Source organism: Petaurus breviceps, unplaced genomic scaffold (assembly GCF_028583685.1).
Source record: "Petaurus breviceps papuanus isolate PSGF00001 unplaced genomic scaffold, PetGlider_PUasm1.0 90825, whole genome shotgun sequence".
Classification (NCBI taxonomy): domain Eukaryota; kingdom Metazoa; phylum Chordata; class Mammalia; order Diprotodontia; family Petauridae; genus Petaurus; species Petaurus breviceps.
In genome coordinates, this window is record NW_027187353.1 from 20245281 (window position 1) to 20267857 (window position 22577).

General features: G+C 44.5%; 1 protein-coding gene across 1 annotated transcript in view; it reads right to left on the bottom strand.

The window, feature by feature from the left end:
- ADAMTS14 (ADAM metallopeptidase with thrombospondin type 1 motif 14) overlaps positions 1-22577 on the bottom strand; it is a 122265-nt gene that overhangs the window by 73955 nt on the left and 25733 nt on the right. Inside the window, exon 3 of the mRNA XM_069071440.1 lies at positions 558-714. Within this exon, the coding sequence (XP_068927541.1) occupies positions 558-714 (157 nt within the window). The remainder of the gene's footprint in view (positions 1-557; positions 715-22577) is intronic.

Consider the following 22577-nt stretch of genomic DNA (forward strand, 5'->3'; position numbering starts at 1 on the left):
AAGGAAGGAAGGAAGGAAGGAAGGAAGGAAGGAAGGAAGGAAGGAAGAAAGGAAAAGGAAGGAAGGAAAAGGAAGGAAGGAAGGAAGACAATGAGACAGAAAGATGTCATCTTTAAAAATGCCCTTGAAATTCCTGAACTTGTGACATGAATTTAGCAGGACTACTCATTCTCATCTTTGAGATGAAGAAACTGAGGATCAGAGAGAAGAGGCCCAGTGATCCGCCCCCTAGGCATGTGGCCATGTGGTCTGGACCAGGGTTCAAGGGCACGCCATCAAGTAGCAGATTATCTGAACATGGGCTTTCAAGGCAAAGGGACAGATTCAAACCCAGGTCTGTCACTAATAAGCTGTGAGACCTCACATTCATCACTCCACAGGGTCTCAATTTGCCCTTCTGCCAAGTGAGAATCATCATACCAGAGCTACCCACCTCAGCTCTCCTGATTTCTATAAACCACTTTGTGAATCTGAAAGCCTTTGGGACAATTAGCTGTTGCTACTGCTCTCCCTGCAGCCCATTTCCTCCCCATCGGGCCCCTCTCCCAGGGTCCTACCTTCGTTGTGGAGGTCTCCCTGGGGCTCTGCTTTCTCCTGCCTGATAGCTGCCCGGCGGTAGACAATATGTGCCCGCCCGGTCTCCTCCTTTGCCTGCTGACCCCTCTCCAGAGGCTCAATGAAGTATTCGCTGCTGTCCGTACGAATTAGGCCAGCCTGAAGACCATGGGTGCAAATCAGTGGGAGGAGAGGAAAAAAACATATAAATATACAGCGTAGATATGCATGACATATACATACATAGTATGTGTTATATGTTATAAGCAACATAGACACATGCAGGCATAGAGGAACCCCAAAAACATGGTCCTTTATTGCATAGCATGGTGATTCTAGGACACCTCACACCAGGTCTTAGAAATGGGGCAATTACATAATAAAACAGTCAAAGGGTTACTTTGAGTCTTTTATAAACAGCAACAAATTATTTTAAAGAAATAACTCTGGGCAGCCAGGTGGCTGAGCGAGTAAGAGCACCGGCTCCAGTGTTGGGACGACCTGGAGATGGAATCCCGGGCTCAGACACTCAGCGCCACACCCAGAAATAACTGGCCGTGTAACCTTGAGCAAGTTACTTAACCCTGATTGCTTAAAAAAAAAAAATAACTCTGGGAACAAAAGGGTAAGCATACAAAATTCATGACCACCAACCTCAGTAAGTAAGTGGACTAATGGCCCTTAGAAAATGTAGTAACCATCAGTTGCTTGTAGGGTGTGCCAAAGGTTTAGTGTAGGGCCAAGCTTTAGAAGAAAAAAACTGCTTTAAACAACTTCTAAAAAGCTTGAGATGGCACCAAGACTTTTGGGACATCCAGTATTTGTTTCTATATGACTGGCCTTATGATGGAATGGGATGGAAAGGCCAAATGGGCATACGATGACTTAGAAAACCGCAGATTAACATTAACTATGTTGTACTGTATTTTGGTTTCTTTTGTTAAACATTTCCCCATGACATTTCCAACCAGTTGCAGACTCCCTTTTGGGGTTGGCAGGCTTCCCCCTGAGTAAGGCAGCAAGTTTGCCACCTCTCGCATATAGAGCATGGAGAGCTGGTCTTGGAATTAAGAATAAAAATAGCTCACATGCCAACAGCCCTTTGAGGAGAACACCTTGCCTATGCTATCTCATCTGATCCATGTAAAAACCTCATGAAGTAGGGACTAGGAAGAGAAACCTTTAAGACCTGTCTGTCTTAATACAGGCAGTCTGACCCTGAGCAACCTCTCACCCCCCACCCCCACCCCAGGTATACCATGGAAGACTATAAATCACAGCATGGTTTCTAAGCTGCATTGATAAAGGGAGGTAGTTTCCTCACCCAGAGTTCCCTGCACTAATAAATCACAGGTCCAGTCAAAAAGAATAATAAAGACATGAGGAAAGTGGAGGGGGAGCATGGAGAGCCATGGACCTAGGGCTGGAGTCTGGGCATCAAATCTGACCATCATTTACTGGCTATGAGACTTTAGGTAATTCACCTAACCTGAGTCTGAGTTGGGGGAAGATGGTGATGCTGGCTACCTCCCTTTGTAGAGCAGTGTGAGAGGCTGTCACCTGCCCATTGTCACACAACTAATATAATAATATAAATATTACTGTACAATATTAATATATTATATAATTAATAAGTAATATAACAATAGGTCAGGATTTGAACCCAGCCCTGGATCCATTCCTCCATCTATCCTTTCATAAGATATAAGCTGCTTGAGAAGGAGTGTTACACTTCTATGTAATCCAAGCAATTAACACAATGCCTGGAATATAGTAGTTGCTTAATAAATGCATGTGCATGGACTGATTCATCGCCCTTAGATGAATTGAGTCCTTACTACACAGAACTGTTCCAGATCTTAGGTTCTGTTAGCAGGGTCTTTGAGAGCCCTGAGTCACCTTGACATCATAAACAGGGATTGGGACGTATTGGGATTCAGTGGAGGGCATTTCTTTTTTTTTTTTTAATTAAATTTTGTCTGTTTTCAGTTTACATCATTTATTTCCACAAGATTTTGAGTTACAAATTTTCTACCTGTCTTTTCCCTACCCACCACCCCAAAACAGCAATCCCACTGAATATCCCCTCCCCCAATCTGCTCTCTCCTGTATCCTCCCTCATCCACCCTCCAACTTTCCAGTAGGGCAAGATGGATCTCCATACCACAGTGCCTGTATATCTATTTTCCAGTTGCATGTAAAAATATATATTTTAAAACATTTGATTTTTTTAAGCAATCAGGGTTAAGTAACGTGCTCAAGGTTACACGGCCAGTTATTTCTGGGTGTGGGGCTAAGTATCTGAGCCCGGATTTGATCCCCAGGTCATCCCGACACTGGAGCCAGTGCTCTTACTCGCTGAGCCACCTGGCCACCCCAACATTTGATTTTAAAACTTTGAATTCCATATTCTTTCCCCTCCTCCCTTGTTACCCACCCTTCCTGGAAGATAAGCAATTCAATATAGGTTGTACACATGTAGCTACACAAAACGTTTCCATAGTGGATATATTGTGAAAGACTGACTATATTTCTCTCCATCCTATCCCACCCACCCCCACTTGTTCTATTCTCTAGTTTGACCCTGTCCCTTTTCAAAAGTGTGTACTTCTAACTTCTCTCCCCCCAACCAGCCCTCCCCTCCATCATCCCCCCTCTCATCCTCTTCCACTATACAACTGTAATGGAAATGCAAATTTAAAGATCTTCCCTGCCCCTAGGCTAAAGCGCACCTGGAGACTGGGGTGGGAGGCTTGTTTTTCAGTTGATACTTCTTGATTGGCCAGTGGGTTAATAAGGCTGTTACATTCTCTGAGCCAGGAGAAGGCTATATAAGCCCTGATGTGTAGCTTTGTTTTGGGACTCACTTTGAGAAGTGTTCTGTGATTTGATCTGAATTCTGGGAAGCCATTGTTGAGAGTCCCCCGGCTTTGAAAAACCCAGAATGTGGAAACCCAGATGTTGACTGGGTATGGATGTAATGGTTGGACAGTTTGGAAATCTGTCTACTTGATGTTTCTGTCTTGATAATTATGCCTGTATACTTTGAGGTTCAGGGTGCTGACCTATTCCCCTGAACAAGGTAAACAATATATGTCTGACTGATTAAAGTAAGCTTGTTAACCCATTTTGAGTTGCTTTCCTTTAACAAAGCAGATCCAAGAACCTGTGTGAGCAGGCACCCTGGGGACACTGGGGTGCTTGCTGCAACAACAACAAAAGTATATCTTGGCAAGATACCCTATTTAGTGTGTGTTATTCCCTCCCTAAGCCAAATTCAATGAGAGTAAGGTTGTCCCATTCTCTTTTGCCTTCCTGTTCTTCCCCTCCATTGCAACAGTTTTCCCTTACCTCTTCTATATGAGATAATTTACCCCATTCTATCTCTCTCCATCTCCTCTAATTATATTCCTCTCTAACCTCTCAATTTCACCTTTTAATAATCATCCCTTCCTATTCAATTGGTCCTGTGCCCTCTGTCTATGTAATCTGTACACATATATACACACTCTCACATATGTATTCATATGCCCATATACCCTCTTATATAGACATATGTATGTATGTATACATATATATACATTTATATTCCCTTCAACTATTCTCATACTGAGAGGTTTCATAAATTATAATTATCATTTTTCTATATGGGAATGTAAATAGTTCAACTTTGATAAGTTCCTTATGATTTCTTTTCCTTGTTTACCTTCTCATACTTCTCTTGCTTCTTGTATCTGAATATCAAATTTTCTATACACCTCTGGTTTTTTCATCAAGAATGCTTGAAAGTCCTCTATTCCACTGAATGACCATATTTTCCCCTGAAACATGATACTCAGTTTTGCTGGGTATGTGATTCTTGGTTTTGATCCTAGCTCCTTTGATCTTGGGAATATCATATTCTAAGTCCTTTGATCTCTTAATGTAGAAGCTGTCAGATCCTGTGTTATCCTGATTGTGTTTCCACAATATTCAAATTGTTTCTTCTTGGCTGCTTGTAATGTTTTCTCCTTGATCTGGGAATTCCAGAACCTGGCTATAATATTCCTAGGAGTTTTCTTTTTGGGATCTTTTTCAAGAGGTGATCGGTGGATTCTTTCAACCTCTATTTTGCCCTCTGGTTCTAAAACATCAGAGCAATTTTCCTTGAGAATTTCTTGAAGGAGATTTCTAGATTCTTTTTTTGATTGTGGCTTTCAGATAGTCGAATAATTTTTCAATTATCTCTCCTGGATCTATTTTCTAGGTCAGTGATTTTTCCAATGAGATATTTCACATTGCCTTCTATTTTTTCATTTGTTTGGATAATTTAATGGTATCTTGATTTCTCATAAAGTCACTAGCTTCCATTTACTCCAATCTAATTCTGAAGGAATTATTCTCTTCAGTGAGCTTTTGAGATTCTTTTTCCATCAGGCAAACTCGGCTTTTTAAGGCATTCTTCTCCACATTGGCTTTTTGGGCCTCTTTTGCCATTTGAGTTAGTCTATTTTTTAAGGTGTTATTTTCTTCAGTCAGGTTGTTGACTCTCATTTCATTATTTTCTTTCATCATTCTCATTTCTCTTCCCAATTTTAACTCCACTTCTCTTATTTGGTTTTCAAATCCTTCTTAAGTTCCTCTATGGCCTGTAACCAATTCATATTTTTCTTGGAAGATTTTGGTGCAGGAGTTCTGACTTTGTTGTCTTTCTCCCATTCCATGCTTTGATCCTTTTTATCCCCAAAAAAAAGGAATCCAAAGTTGGATTGCTGTGCTTGCTTTGCTTCCTTTGCTTGCTCATGTTGCCACTCAATTACTTGACTTTTGAGCTTTTTGCCACAGTAGAACTCTGCTTCCAGAGGAGAGCTTTGTCCCAAATTGCTGGGGTTTTCACAGCTGCCGAAGCTATTAGTTGGCTGCTCTCTCTGAAGCCTCCACCAGCTCTGGCACCTAGTCACCCACCCCAGGACCTCCACCCTAGACCACAATCCAGATCCAAGCAGGTTAAAGCAAGAGTGATTACCCCTCAGAATGGTTGCTTGGTCCCCCTACAATCTGCAGACCATGAGCTCTGAAGGAGCCATGCCACTGCAGCCACTGCACTTCAGCCACTTCTCCCTCTGGGGGCAGAGGCCGGACCACACTCCCGGACTCCCTGTTCCCACAAAGTCCATACTGACCTCTCACTTTGTCTTTGGCATCTATGGATTAATAATTCTAGAAACTGCGACCGCTGATGGTGATCTACTCTCCCAATGTCTCTCTAGCCGGGGCTGGTCGTGGCTGCCCTGAGGCTAAAACTAAGGGCTCACACAGGGCTGGGCACAGCTCCCAGTGCACTGTGATGGACCCTAGCCTGCTAGGCTATTTTCAGCAGGAGGTTTATTTCTCTCTGTCACTTTGTGGGTTCTGTAGCCCTAAAGTTTGTTTAGAGTCATTTTTTATAGGTATTTGATGTGGTTATGGGGGAGCACACAGAGTTCTCCTGCTTCCATGCCACCATCTTGGCTCTGCCCCCCCACGTAGTGGAGGGCATTTCTTTAAAAAAGAAAGGTCTCCATACTTTATACCATCTTTCCTTCCCCCACACACATAAAATAATAATGATAATAACAATGTGCCAGGCTCTGGGTTAAACACTTTACAAATTATTCCATTTGATCTTCACAACAACCCTGGGAGAGAGGTGTTATTATTATCCCCATTCTACAGATGAGACACCTGAGGCAGACAGACATTAAATTATTTACCCAGGGTCACACAGCTAGGAAGTATGTGAGACTAGATTTGAATTCAGGTTGTCCTGACTCCAGACTATCTATCTATCTACTGTCCCACCCAGCTGTCCCCTTGACATCAAAGGTAGCAGAGTGGGGATTGAACCAGAACATCCAGGTCTGAAGCCTGGCTCTGCTAGGACCTCAGACTAGTCACCATGATGTGATATCTCCAAGCCTCGGTTTTGACTTCTGTAAAATGGGGATTCTAGAATCCCTTAACTACCTCACAGGGCAGTTTTGACAAAAGTGCTCTGTAAACCCTCCTGCCTCTGCTACTACCCAGGTGACCTTGGGGCCAGTCATCTCATTTCCCTGGGCCTCAGTTGCCCCATCTATAAAATGTAGGGGTTGGGTCAGATGGGATCTGAGATTCCTTCAGGTCCTAGATCTATGAGCCCACCAATCCATTATAGACATAGGAGCTGTTATGAGGACCCAGACCCATCTGCTGGGGTATATATGCAGAGGCTGCATAGCTAACAGCTCACTCTATGACCTTGGTTAAGAAACTTCCCTTTCAGCCTCCATTTCTTCATCTTTAAAATGTGAGATCTGACCTATAGTTTAAAAAAAAAGTTAAAGCGCATGTGGACAAATCCTAAAACTGGCTGTGGGACCTTAGGCAAGACAGATGAAAAGATTGTATGGATGGATAGATAGATGGATGGATGGATGGATGGATGGATGGATGGATGGATGGATGGATGGATAGATAGGTAGGTAGATAGATAGATAGATAGATAGATGATAGATGGATGGATAGATGGATAGATAGAGATGATTTTATATAGATATAATCATATATACACATATATGTTATACACATACGTGTTTTGTATATACACATATACATGAATATATAAAAGACATTTCCATATAGATATATATACATATAAACTGTCTTTAAGAGTCCTCCCATCCTATGATCTCGTGAACTCCAGCATTAGTCTCCACATCCTACTTTGACTCAGGGCACCAAAATCAAATCTGTAAAAAGCCGACATAGCCTAACATTTTGGGAAGAAACAATCGCTGCCTGTGACAAAATAAATACTGGTCCGTCTGGACAAATACCAGCTGGACGGCGACTGTGATTGTGCTTTGTATCACACTCAAGCCTGTGTGTAGCATGCAGCGCTAAGCCACGCCCCGCCCCTGCTCCCAGAGCCCAGACAAGGCGGCGCTTCGCCCTGGGAAATCCCAGTCAGTCCCGGGTCAGACACCAGAGAAAAGAAAAGGAAAGCACATTCACATAGTGTTGTAAGGTTTGCAAAGTACTTTATGAACATTATCTCACTGGACCCTCACAAGAACTCAATGAGGTAGATACTATTATTATCCCCATTTTACAGAATTGAAGTACCTTGACCTGGGTCATATAACTAAAAAGTGTCTGGAGAAGAATTCGAACCCAGATCTTCCTGGAGCTAAATCCAATGCTCTACCCATCGTGGCACCAAGCTGCCTTTTCCAGAGCAAACCAAGGGCAATCGGTCAATCCACAAGTATTTATTAAGTGTCCACTGTATACACTAGACACTGGAATTAGAATTGCAATGAACAAAACAACCCTGCCTCCCAAGGAGCTCACATTCCGACTGAGGGCAGATCCTAGGGACACAAGGAGCTGAAGAGGATTCCGGAGGGTCAGCAGGGACCAGGCAAACCATGGTGTCCCTGTCTCTGAACCCCCCAAATCTTTTATCTCAACCAGAGCTGAGGTCAAGATGGCAGTGTGAGCTCTTGCTCACTACAACAAGCATCCCTAGATAAATCAGAGCCAGCTGGAGAGACCAGGGCAGGAGCCCTTTCATTACCTAGAATCAAGATTCTCAGAGCTGGAAAGGACCTTACCAACATCTCATCCAGAGATTCTGAACCTAGAATCTGAGAATGTGTTTCTTTTAAATGCTTTGATAAATACATTTTAATATAGTTGTTTTCCTTTATAATACTGCATATTTAATTTTATGCATTTAGAATATGATTCTAAGGAGTCCAACACCCTTATTTTACAGAAAAGGAAACTGAGGCAGGCAAGTGTTAAGAGACTTACTCAGTCACTCAGCTAATAAATTCCTGAGACCAGATTTGAACTCAGGTCAAGTCCATCTTTCCATGCATTATACCAGAAGGGAAAATACAGTAAATGAAAGAACTCTCCTCTCTCAGGGACTTCAAACAGAGGCACCAGGACCACCCAGAGCAGAAAGATCCATCAGACAGAGAATTTCAAACTCAGAGAATGTCACGGGAGGGATCTTGGAAAGAATAAAGAATGCTGGAGACAGAAAGGAGGGCAGAATCAGGAATGCCAAGTCTGGAAGGGTTTTTGAACAAGATTGTCAGGGTGGCCAAGGGGCCTTAGAACATAGAACATCCCATCCAGAGAGGACATTGGAACACACACTGCCAGAACAGGGAAGGGCCTTTTATCAGTCAGTTTACTCATTTTACAGCCAAGGAAATGGAGGCTGAAAACAGTCAGGAGACTTGACCAAGGCCATACAACTAATCTGTGACAGGGCCAGGATACAAAGTCAAGTCACCTGATTCCAAATTCAATGTCTTTTCCACTATTCCTCACGACGTCCCATCCTGGCCACGCCCACTCATTCCCTACAAGAGCAGATTGGTCAGAATATCCCCCAGAGATGCCATCACATGGCTGGCCAACTGTTGGTCAGTAGGGCATGGAGCGCCTAGCAAAGCCAGCAAGAAATAGTCTCTCTTGTTTATACCAAGACGATAAAAGAACCAGCTTCATGGAGCTTCCAGGTGTAGGACAGAGAGGGTGTCATGCCCTGAAAGTAGTTTCAAAGTAGACGTTTCACAGATGAGAAAACTAAGGCTTGCCTATCTGAGGCTGGATTTGTAGTCAGGTTTTCCAACTCCAGACCATCCAGCTGCTTCTGAATGGAGTATGATCATCCCCACTTCACAGATGAGGAAGCAAAGGTTAAGTGACTCACTCAGGGTCACACAGCTAGTAAGACCCTGCAACTGGAATTGAAATCAGATCTTCCTGACTCCAGATCCAATGTTCTATCTACTAAACCACTGAGCTGCCTCGAAATAGGGATACCATAATTCCCATTTTTACAGAGGAGATAACTGATGTTCAGAGCAGGGAAGTGATTAAAAAATAAATTAAAAAATTGGGGCAGATAGGTGGTGCAGTGAGTAAAGCGCCAGCCCCGGAGTCAGGAGGACCCAAGCTCGGTTCTGGCCGCAGACACTTAACACCCACACAAAAAAACTAGCCATGTAACCTTTAGCAAGTTACTTAACCCCAATTGCCCTCCAAAAGGCAAAAAATAAAAATAAAAATAAATAAATAAATAGAACAGGGAAGTGATTTGCCCACAGGCATGCAGGACATGAATGGGAGAGCTGGATTAGAACTCAGGTCCTCGGGGCGGCCAGGTAGCACAGCAAGTAAGAGCACCGGCTCCAGTGTTGAGAAGACCTGGAGATCGAATCCCGGGCTCAGACACTTAGCACCCACCCAGAAACACCTGGCCATGTAACCTTGAGCAAGTTACTTAACCCCAATTGCTTAGGGGTGGCCAGGTGGTTCAGCGAGTAAGAGCACCGGTTCCAGTGTTGGGACGACCTGGAGATCGAATCCCGGGCTCAGGCGCTCAGCACCACACCCAGAAATAACTGGCCGTGTAACCTTGAGCAAGTTACTTAACCCCGATTGCTTAAAATAAAAAAAAAAATAAAAAATAAAAAAGAACTCAGGTCCTCTTCCTGAAATTCCAAGATGGAATTCTAGTGGATTCCAGAGACCCCTGACTTCTTTCCCTCTTGACTCCAAATCCAGGCTCCTTTCTGCTGCTGTCTGAGGTGTCCCTTCCACTGTAAAGTGTGTGGGTCCCAAACCAAGCCCCTGAATAGCCACTGGTGTCATGCTTCCCAGGGCCCCAGTGGGCCTGATGAGATGGGCACAGAGGGCCCTGGCGACATGGGAGCAGAAAGCACAACCCAGAGATGTCCCCAAACAGCTGTCCCTGGCCAAGTAAGCAAGCCAGCCCAGCCACCACGGACACCTCCCAGCTGTAACTGACTCTCTGCAGCCTCCATTCAGCAAACACTTCAAAGTCTGGGACACAGAAGCTGGAGACAATCCCAGGGGTCATGGAGCACAGTCCCCTCCTTGACCAGCCGGGAAGACTGAGGGGCAAGAGGGGGGACAGGCTTTCCCAAGGTCACACAGCTAGTTAGTGGCAGAGCTGACATGAGGAGCCAAGCTCCTCATTAGTCATTTCCAGCTCTGACACCTGAGGTTCCCCCAGAGACTGGCACCTTGCTCCATACACAATTGGCATTTTAACAAGTGTTTGCTGAATTGAACTGTAAAAGGGGAGTCAGAAAGAACCTTAGAAGTTAGAACACAGAAGGCAAAACATTGGAGATGGAAAGGACCAAAGAACTTAGGAGTATGGAACATTAGAGTTGGAAGAATCTTTAGAAAAGAGAGCAGAATATCACAGCTGTAAAGAACCTTGGAACAGATCATTTCAGAGCTCAAAGGGGCTTAGAACTTAAAATGTAGAATGTTGGAGCTGGAGAGGACCTTAGAACATAAAATATAGAATATCAGAGATGGGAGTGATCTTAGAACTTAGAATGGAAGAACTTTAAGACACTTTAGGACTTAGAAAATGTCAGAGCTGAAAGGGATCTTAGAACTTAGAATGTTGGGATGGGAAGGGACCTTAGAACATGGAATGTAGGATGTCAGATTTGGAAGGGGACTTTAGAACATAGAATGTGGGAGCTCTAAGGGACTTCAGGACTTAAAAAATGTCAGAGCTGAAAGGGATCTTAGAACTTAGAATGTTGGGATGGGAAGGGACCTTATAACATGGAATGTAGGATCTCTAAGGGACTTCAGGACTTAGAAAATGTCAGAGTTAAGAGGGACCTTAGAACTTAGAACACAGAATGTTGGGATGGAAAGGGACCTTAGAACATGGAATGTGGGATGTCAGAGTTGAAAGGGGCCTTAGAACTTAGAGTGCTATGTTTCAATCTAAGCTTCTCATTTTAGAAAGGTGGACCGTGCTCCAAGGAAGGCAGCCAAGATGGTGAGGGGCCTAGAGACTGTACTGAATGATCTGTTTAGCCAAAGAAGAGAAGGGAGTGGGGAGAGGAGAGGGAAGGGATGGAGATTTCTTTAAGTATTTGCAGGGCTCTCCTCTTAACAAATTTTGGCCGAATCGATTTGAATAATAATAATAACTTGAGCCATCCAGGCAGAAGAGTGAATAGAGTGCCGGGTCTGTAGTCAGGAAGACCTAAGTTCAAATGCAGCTTCAGACACTTACTGGCTGTGTGACCCTGGGCAAGTCACTGTTTGCCTCAGTTTCCTCTTCTGTAAAATGAGCTGGAGAAGAAAATGACCAACTACTTCAGTAAAGGAGTCATGAAGAGTTAGCTGTGACTGAAAAACAACTAAATGACAAAATAATAGTCTCGGTTCGGGGGATTCCAAATGGCTGAGCCAGGAGATGATTCCAGATCTGCTGGCTCCCTGATCTCCTGGATGCCTTCCGCTATCACAAGGGCTGGAGCTGAAAGGAGCTCCAGAAAACGTCTGCTCCCAAGCCTCCGTTTTACAAATCAGGAAGCGGGAGCAGAGAAAGGAAGCAGCTGGGCCGAGGTCACCCAGAGATTGGGCTGAGGCAGGATTCAAACCCAGGTCCCCCGACTCCAGATCTAGTCCTCTCGCCACTGCCCCACTCTGGGGCCCAAAAAACGTTCTAACGAGGAGGGGCCAGGGGAAAGAAAGGGAATGACAGATGGGAGAGGCAAAGCAGGTCCCTCATTGTTGCACCGATGTTGGGAGTTCTTGGGTTTCCCCTTCAAGCCTCTGTTGTTAAGCCCTAACTGGGAAAACACACAAAGGAAAATGGGAGGGCATAGTGGGAGCCGTTCACGGCAGGCTCCCACAGAAGCCGCCATCAGGGTGGCTCCCTTGGGTGACCGCCTGGGGGATTCTGGGACTTGATGAGTCCAACCCAGCATAGGAGGCCAGTGTCACTGGAGCTGTGGGCTATGTCGGCTCTGCCAGGGCACCAACCCCAGCCCAGAGAGAGCCCACAGCCCCTTACACTGGGCTCGAACCACCCCACAGCCTCGGGGGCTAGGTGGCAAACACGGCCAAGAGCTGGCCTCCTTTTCCAGGACCAACACAGAATCACGGCATCTCGGGTATCCTCATTACTGGGTGACTGTGGCCAAGTCATTCACCTCTCACTTCCTCACTTGCAAATGAAATCGGAGCAACTAGATGGCACAGTGGGTAGAGCACTGTCCCTGGAGTCAGGAGGACCTGAGTTCAAATCTGACCTCAGATCCGTGACACTTATTAGCTGGGTGACCCTAGGCAAGTCACTTAACCCAGATTGCCTCAGCGATAAAGAAAAAGAAAACAATCTGGCCTAGACAGCCTCTGAGGTCCTCTCTAGCTCTAGAACTGTAACCATCCTCTTTCCTCTATAAACCCTTAAGGTTTACAAGTCACTTTCCTCACAACCCTAGAAGGCAAGAATTACTGCTCCTTTTTTTTTATACAAATGAGGAAACTAAGGCTAGGGGGTCTGAGGGAGGGGAGCATCTTATAACAGACCATTGGTATGTCTGGCAATAAAAGTTCCTTGGTTTTTTTTTCTGGTGAACTCCAGTGCTCAACAACCTTCCAGGGCTCCATATCGCCTACCAAGTAAAGCTTAAACTTCTTAGCCTGGAAAGCGTAACTAAAATGTCCCTATCCTTTGACCCAGAAATCCCACTCTGGGGCACAGATCCCAAGGAGATTAAAAACAGGAAGGTCTCATGTGCCACAAAACATTCCTAAGCAACACTTTTTGTGCTAGGAAAAAACTGGAAACAAGGCAGGTGCCCATTGACCGAGGAAGAGCTAAACAAATTTTAGTAAATACATATGATAGATTATTGCTGTGGCATAATGAAGACGACACTGAATTCAGGGAAACCTAGGGAAAACTTTTCTGAACTGATGCAGAATAATGAAAGCAGAACCAGGGCAACAAGCTATCCAGTGAGTGCAAAGATGCAGATGGAAAGACCAAAAAATCTTAAACATGTAATTATAATGGCCAAGCTCAGCTCGAAAGATGAGATGAGGGAACTGGCAGGAAACGTTGTAAACACTGTCAGGCTCATTTGATAAGTAGTTTACATTTGCTGAAACTGCTTTGTTTTCTTTTTCATTTTTATTTTTTGTTACAAGGGAATAACTCAATGAATAGGGAAGAGAGGAGGGGTGTATTACAAAAATATAAATACAAATTACAGTTAAAAAAGAAAGCTAAATACTGAAGAAAAGTCTCATCCCTCTTCTATAGGACAGTCCCGTAGTGTGGGGGTGATCCTGGGTTCTTCAAGGCTGTGTCCCCTAACCATAGCATTAGTGTGAGTTAAAGGCAGCTCTGAGGACAAGCCGGTGCCTCTCAAACCTTTATATGACACTTTAAAGTTTATCGAGTGTTTTACAGACATCATCTCTTTGATACTCACAGCATCACTCACAGCAATCACTTTGTACCTGGGAGGTAGATGCTGCCATCATCCCATTTTACAGTTGGGGAAACTGAGGCAGACAAATTCAGCAACTTGGCTTGGTCACACAGCTGCTAAGTGTCTGAGGCCACATGTGAACTCAGGTGTTTCTGATTCCAGTCCCAGTATTCTCTATCCACTGAGCCACCAACAAAAGGCTTGTATTTGTATTCCCTTCTCTGCCAAGAGCTGTGTGACCCTCAGCAAGAACCACTGCTCTAAAGCAGAAATGGGAGCACTAAGCCCAAAAAGGTCATTTTGGCTCAGAAAACCACAAATTAACATGACTGTTCACTTGCATTTATCTATGTGTTCGTGATAAATATGTGTTTATTACGTAATTTGTTTTACTACATTTCTATTTATCTTGTTAAATATTTCCCAATGACATCTGACTCTTACTTGGGCCTCAGGGAAGGCTGGGGGCTGCAGGGAGCTAGCCCAAAGGGTGTTTGCCACCTCCATTCCGGGAAATTCTATAAGATTATAAAGGTAGATGAGGATGGGAAGAGGGAGCTTCCCATCCCAACCAAATAACAGAGCCTGTCCTCATTCCTGTCTTTACACACACCCACACACCCACCCACACACACACACACACACATGCACATGCACACAGAGACACACACACATATACATACGTAGATATATACACACACACTGTCTACTTTATGGTATTGCAGAGAGAATCAAATGAGATCATATCTTCAAAGCCCTTTACCTAAATTAAATCTCTAACTGGAGATATCTTGGCTATTATTATTAATATCATTGCAAGAAAAGTACTGTACAGGGGCAGCCAGGTAGCACAGTGAGTAAGAGCACTGGCTCCAGTGTTGAGAAGACCTGGAGATCGAATCCCGGGCTCAGACACTTAGCACCCACCCAGAAACACCTGGCCGTGTAACCTTGAGCAAGTTACTTAACCCCAATTGCTTAGGGGCGACCAGGTGGCTCAGCGAGTAGGAGCACCAGCTCCAGTGTCAGGATGACCTGGATCGGGTCCGGGCTCAGATACTCAGCCCCACACCCAGAGATAACTGGCCGTGTAACCTTGAGCAAGTTGCTTAACCCCGATTGCTTAAAAAAAAAAAAATGTACTGTACAAAAGGAGTTATCATTTACTCCTGTCCTCCTAATCCCCAGTAGAGAACATTTAAAAAGAGATCCTTTCTTAAAGCCTAGAGTCATGTTGGCAGCCCAAACACCAGCAATAATTAGACCCTGGAATCTTGTTTTCTCTTGGGGGTTGGGGGGCTCACGGCTCTCCAATGCCTGCCTAAAACTCCAAGCCCTCCTGTCCCCAGCCTGGAGACAAGAACCAGACCTGGCCTCTCCTGGGGCAGCCCCGAGGTTTCCTTTGTGCCTGTTGTGGGCTCTACTTCTCTGGAATCTACCCTCTGTTGTCCCAGGTCCCAGCCTATGGGGCTCAGGGCCAAGCCCACTGGCTGGCACAGAATCCTAGCAATCACCGCCCGCCTCAGGACAAGGAGACAGGAAGCAGTGCTGAGGTGCCAAGAGTCTGGATCGGCTGCCAGGCTCTTCCTCTGAGCTGGAGTCTTGCACATCTTGGTCCTGCTATCCAGACACTGAGGTCTCTGCCCAAAGTTGACAACCCCTTCGGTAGCCTGGAGGCAGTGAGGGGCCTGGCCTTGTCCCCAGTCACCTGGCTCAGTCACCCTGGCCAAGTGGTCTCAGCTCTCTGAGCCTCAGCTCCCTCCTCTATAAAGCAGGTGATATCCCTCACCATAGATATGGGTGCAGATTACAATTCATCTACAACTCAGTCATGAAGGCTTTTCAAAAGTTGCTGTGGCCAAAAAAACCCATCACCCCATCTATGGCTAACAAAGCAATGGGCCTCACCAAATTGATCTGGACCAATGATTATACAACAGATACACAATCTGTAATTGGGCCCCAAATTTGAAAATACTTCAGCCTGGCAGGACCTGTCCAAGCCTATGCTCCACTGGCACAACCTTGGAAAAGTCAAGTTACCCAGGTGCCCAAAGCAGGACTTGGTTGGGTATCCATGTGAGGAAAGAGGGGAAGGGATGAAAGGAGAGGGGCAAAGCAAGTATTCAGAGAGAAATGTTGGGGGATAGGGAGAAGTGAGGGCAAAAGAAAGGCAGTAGAAAATGAAAAGGGAAGGGGAGGAAACATGGAAAAGAAGGAGGAGAAAGAAAAGGTTTTTTCAAAGTCTATAGGTTGGAAGAAAATCATTTCTAATTGCCTCTGATATCACCCATACCGCAGCACCAAAGGCCAACTCTTTCTGGATTAGAGCACTTTTCCCTTAGAGAAGCGGCAGTAATGGAGAGAGAGCACAGAACCTGGGCCAAAGGATCTGGGTTCAAATCTTGACTCTGCCACTTACTACCTAAGTGACCTTGGGCAAGTCACTTTAAAAATAACAATAACTCCTATTTATATAGGGGGTAGGCAGCCAGGTGATGCAGTAGACAGAGCACTGGGCCTGGCATCAGGAAGACTTACCGTCCAGAGTTCAAATCTGGCCTCAGACACTTACTAGCTGTGTGACCCTGGGCAAGTTACTTCACTCTGTTTGCCTCAGTTTCCTCACCTGTAAAATGAGCTGGAAATGAAAAGGCAAACCCCTCCAGTATCCCTGCCAAGAAATCCCCAAATGGGGTCATGAAGAGTCAGATACATGTGAAACGACTGAACAGCAACATTTAAGCTTAGTAGCTTGCAAAGCCATTTACATATTGTCAAACTGATCCTCGAAGGAGGCTAAGGAAGATAATGTAAAAATAAGTATCTCAGTGTTTTACAGTTAAGGAAACTGAGGCTCAAATGTAACAAGATTAGATTTAGTGAGGGTACATGTCCTGTCTTACATTAAAATTGGAAAAACCAGTTTCGCAAATACAAAATGGGAAAGTGTGACTTCCTCACAGATGGTCTGGAAAAGATCACTGGTGTACTGCAAGGACCAAGGAAGCTAAGGCAAGCTTTGGCTGCCCTGGGAGTTGGCAGTGACTGCCCCGAGCCCTGGGCAGGCTCCCAGAAGAGTGGATCCATTGTGGATCACATTTTGGGAAGAATGCCCAGGAGCAGCAGCAGTGAATTCCAAGGAAGGAAACAAAGATGCCTAAGGACCTCCAGAGTATGCCCTGTGAGGGTCACTTCATTATGAAGCCAATAGTCAATAAGCATTTATTCAATGCCTACTATGTGTCAGGCAGTGCTCTAAGCAATCAGGAAGGAAAGAAAAAAACAAAGATGGTCCCCACTCTCAAGCAGCTCACAGCCTGACAGAAGGAAGGATTTTTAACCTGAGGAATAGAAGAGCCTGAGGAAAGGGTGAGAGTTGTCTTCAGGACCCAAAGCAAAAGGAAAATCTTCTCCAGCTCAGAGGCATTCAAAGGGCAATGTACAAGCCCTCATGGTTCCCTCAGATATACACAGTCTGGTTCAATGTATGTGGTTGTTGGGCTTGAAGAGAGTGTTGTTTTTAAACTGTAAGCAGAAGGTATAAAGTAAAACTCAGGCAATTTCGGATCCAGTCTTGAACCCATCAGTCACTCACTGTGTGGGTCCAGGCATAGGATCATAGTACTTCAAGCTGAAAGGAACCTGAGATGCCAACTAGTTCAAGCCATTGAAGGCAGCTAGATGGCGGTGCAATGAATAGAGTGCCAGACCTAGAATCAGGAAGACCTAAGTTCATATCCAACCTCAGACCCTTACAGGCTGTGTGACCTTGGGCAAGTCACTCAACCCTGTTTTCTTCAATTCTTCATCTGTAAAATGAGCCATAGAAGGAAATGGCAAACCACTCCACTATCTTTGCCCCCCCCCAAAAAAAACAAATGGGGTCAGGAAGAGTTGGACATGACTAAATACGAACAAAGTCCAAGCCCTTCCCTTTACCCATGAGAAAATAGAAGTACAGAGAAAGAAGGCAGCTTGCCTCTGGTCATATACCTGATAAGCACCAGAGTTGGGATTCCAAGTCAGGTGTTCAGTGAGGATCCCATGAGAAAACCCATGTGGAAACTGCAAAGTCCATGACACGTACAAAAGATTATTATTATTAAAATGCACAGAAATTGATATTTATTTCTAGTAAAAAGAACAATAATGGAAATGTCCAAGTGCGCTAAGGTGTTCCACTGTCCCCAGAAGCCCAGATGATACCATGTGGGCCAGGAAGGGAATAAGAGAATCCACACAGGGAACTTCAATGTTGGCAGCAACTAAAAGAGACTTCTAGTGAAAGCCAACATGAAGGTGAATCCCCTTTACATGAGACATCCCTAACAAGTGATCAACCAGTCTCCACTCAAATACCTCCAGTGATAAGAAACTCACTGCCTATTCTGAGCTGTTCTGGCTCTGGTGAAATTGTCCTTGCATTGGACAAAACTTACCCCTCTGCAACTTCTCCCCATTGCTACTCGATCTGATTTCTAGGACCAAGCAGAACAAATCTAATCCCCCCTTCATATCATGGCCTTCCAAATGCACTGGTGCACTTGCTGTTACTTGCACATGAATTTCCATCTCCCATCTCCATACCTCTGCATTGTCTGTCCCTGATGCCTGAAGTCCCTTCCTCCCTCATCTCTGCCTCTTCATTTCCCTGCTTCCCTTCATTTCCTCAAGACTCAGCTCAACTCCTCCCTTCTGCAGGAGGCCTTCTTTGGTTCCTCCAGATGCTAGCTTTCCTCCCATCTACTCTATTGGTTATTGTCATGTTTTCTCCCCCATTAGACTGTGAGCTCCTTGAGGGCAGGAACTATGTTTTTTACTTTCTTCATATCTCCAGCACTCAGCACAGCACTTGGAATATAGTAAGTGCTTCATAAATGCTTGTTGATTCATCGACTGACTGACTTGAAGACAGAAAGCACATCTCGTCTCTCTTAAAAGGCTTCTCTCCTCCAGGTTAAATATTTCCAGTCCCTCAACTAACCCTTTCATGCAAGCCCTCCAGTTCTTGGAGTATGGTGCATCTCCACTTGTTCACTGCAGAGAAGGGATGATGCCTGTTTCCTCAGGTCAAATAAGGGGACTGGTTCCCATGGCCCCTCAGGTCCCTTCCAGATCTGACTCTGATGCCACAAGTCTCTCTGTCTTTGGCCTTTAGTCTGTTACTCCAGAGAGCAAATCACTGCATCTTTGGGGGCAGGCTAGGTAGAATCAGGCTGACTAAACCTCCCAAACTCCACCTAAAGGAGTTTTATAGCAAAGACTTCAAAGATTTCATTTTTTTCCACTGGAAAAATGAGAAGGACAAGTCACAAGATTCAGGGATCTGCTGAGTTGTCTGTAGATGGTTAGCTCTCATTAGGGAGAAAAGGCCACAGCATCCTGGCTGCAACATTGCCCTCAAGACCCACTCACAGTTTGGAAGTTGGGCAAGGATGGCCTCCACTACACCCACAAGCTAAATCCCTTGGATTGGACTGTGATCGATACAAAGGGTAAGGGCTCCAACATAGATTATATTACATTAACTTTCTCCGTTGTCCCATCACACTGCTGACTCACATTGAGCTTGCAGTCACTAAAACCCCCAGATCTTTTTCAGATAAACTGCTTTATGGCCACTTTTCTCACCTTGTATTTGTGAAGTCAGTGTTTTCAACCCAAGTGCTTAGGCAGCACATTTATCCTTATTAACTCTAACCTTGTTAGATTCGACCTTCTCCTCCTCTCTGAGACTCAGTTTCCTGAAGTCAGGACAATAATATTTGCTGGCCTCTTTTCAAGCTTAACTGGATAGTGTTTGCAAATCTCTAAATCATTTCAAGGTTTGCGAAGAACTTTTCAGACATGCTATTAACCCAATCTTACAGATAAAGAAAATGAGGCTCAGAAAAATTGTCATTCGATAGTTTGTGTCAGAGAAAGGAGGTGAACCCACGTTTCTAATTCCAAGTGCAAATCTTCTCTAAACCACACTACCTTTAATAGAATACCCCTCTGTAACAATGTTACAGTGAAAATACAATGGTCCCACATGGGTAAGGACTAAGTAACCTGTGTGAATAATGAAGCATTAAGTTATAAAATAGCAAGGTTACACATACACACCAAGGTCACACACACACACTCACACCCCTTCCCTGAGCTTGGAGGCCACCACTCTGGGAGGATTCCAGGGATTCTGTGCTAACACTGACCTTTGTACTTCCTGAGGGAGAAGGGAGGTTGTGGCTGAGCAAATCAATACTGTGAAACAAAGGCCTACTTAAAAAGGATGGCCCACAGTTTTTAAACAGTAGGATTTCTTCTCAGCTATAAAGGTGCTCATTACAAATGATTCTTGTTCTATCTTCAGAGGACTTTCCCCTTCTTCTGGTCCAGTCACTAATGTTGTTGTATCATTTTTTTTTAACTACATACAAGTGATTTCCAAGATGTGGGGAAATCCCAGCATGGACAAGCCTTTCTTCAGTGCAGATCAGCCCTTCTGTGGTCTTAGAAAGCAGCCTGGGGTACAGGGTGGTCACCAGATGTGGCAACCTTGGTCACACAGCATTAAGTGCCTGAGACAAGCTTCAAGCCCATGTCTTCCTGAGGCCACCCTCTAGCACCCGCAGCATATACATAACAGTAATGGACAAAAGTCCTTTAAAAATGTTCTCTACCTTCAGCTTTGTCTATAAAACACCTTCCAAATGTACTGAAAGTGAAAGAGAATCACATAGAGATATTGCCACCGCCAAAGAGGAGAAAGCCCCAGCCTGAGGTCAAGAGAACTGGGTCTCAGTCAGTCTCTGTCTGCAGCTCTGGGCAAGGCCTAACTTCTCTGAGCATCCTTCCTCTTCTGTCCAATGAAAGGCTTAGTTAGAACAGATGGTTACTCTCTAGGGCCTTCCAAAGCTGGGGGCCATTCTTCCTTCCCAAGTTTGTCTCATATTACACTCCCTCATGACTTCAACACCAAAGTTAACTAGATTTTTCTCTGACCCCTCATAGATACCATGATATAAATATAAATATATATATATATTCATAAATTTTATTTATAAATATATAATACTATTACATAAATATATTAATATATATTTATTTATAAATATATATAAAATATAAATGATAGAAATACTATGATCTCCAGCCCCCAAGCTTTTACTCAGACTATACCCTATGCCTGAAATGCCCTTCCTTCTCATTGTTGTTGAGTCATTTTTCAGTCATGTCTGACTCTTCATGACCCTATTTGGGGTTTTCTTGGCAAAGATACTGAGTGGTTTGCCATTTCCTTCTGAATGCTCATTTTACAGATGAGGAAACTGAGGCAAACAGGGTGAAGTGACTTGCCCAGGGTCACACAGCTAGCAAGTGTCTGAGGCTAGATTTGAATTCAGAAGATGAGTCTTCCTAATTCCAAACCCAGTGCTCTATCCACTGTTTCACCTAGCTGACCTGAATTTTTTCTTCCCTATTCTTCAAAGTCCAATTCAAAGTGCCATACCTCTCCCAGAAAGCCCAGCTTGATCCCCACTCACCCTAGAGAAAATTTTCCTCTCCAAAGCTTCCATAGCATTTTGATTGACACGTCTCTATCATGTTGAATCAAGCATTATCATTTTCACTGGGCAGTCAGGCAGCCCAGGCCTAGAGTCAGGAAGACTCATCTTCCCGAGTTTAAATGTGGTCTCAGACACTTTATAACTATGTTACCCTGAACAAGTCACTTCATCCTGTTTGCCTCAGTTTCCTCAACTGTAAAAATGAGCTGGAGAAGGAAATGGCAAACCACTCCATTATCTCTGCCAAGAAAACCCAAAATGAAAAAAAAAAAACCTCCAAACAGGGCCACAAAGAGTCAGACACAACTGAAACAATAACCTAACTGGAATAAAAAATATCTTCATTCTCCCCCTAGAACAGAGTAAGCTTCTTGAGGATACTAACTGGACCTTCATAGTAATAACCATAAATATGGGGCTTGAGATAGGGATTAGAGATGTGATTATGTTGGTAGAGGGAGCTCCCAGGGGAGCCAAGTCCCTCTACCGAGGCAGGTCACCTGAGTCCCAAACAGAGCTAAAGAGATATATGTCTTAGCCAAGTTCCTCCCTTCTATCTGAGCTTCACAGCAGCCCTGGGAAACACTGGATTCTAGGTCTTATTGCTTCTGATTTACTCAAGAGAAACTGAGCTCAGGGGAGTCAGACAGCTTGCTTGAGGCCCTAGAGGGACAGAAGCAGGATTTCAACCCAAATGCTTTGCCTCTGACTGCACTTTGTCCCCACCTTTCCCCCACCCCCATCCCACCTGCTCTTAGCTCTGTGTCTCCACACACCCCAAAGTGCTGCATTACTATGGGCCTGGAATGGCTGTTGTTCCAAGGTCTGTTTCATTCTATGGTCTTTCTCATTCTCTGGTTTCTGTGGACCCACAAGAACCATCATTCTAAAATCCCATGTTCCACATGATGTCTTCCCCAACCCCTTTATTCTAGTGCCTTCCCCCATGATTTCCTATTCATCCTGTCTGTAGTCTTTTATAGATTTGTTTGCATTTTGTTTTCCTCTTCTGATTGTAAGCTCCTTGAGAGCAGGCACTGTCTTTTGTCTCTTTTGTTGGATCCCCACAGCTTGGCATATAGTGGAAACTCAGTAAATGTTTATGGGTTGATTGATTCCTCCCCACTGCCAGGTCCCAGTTTTGGTGAATAAA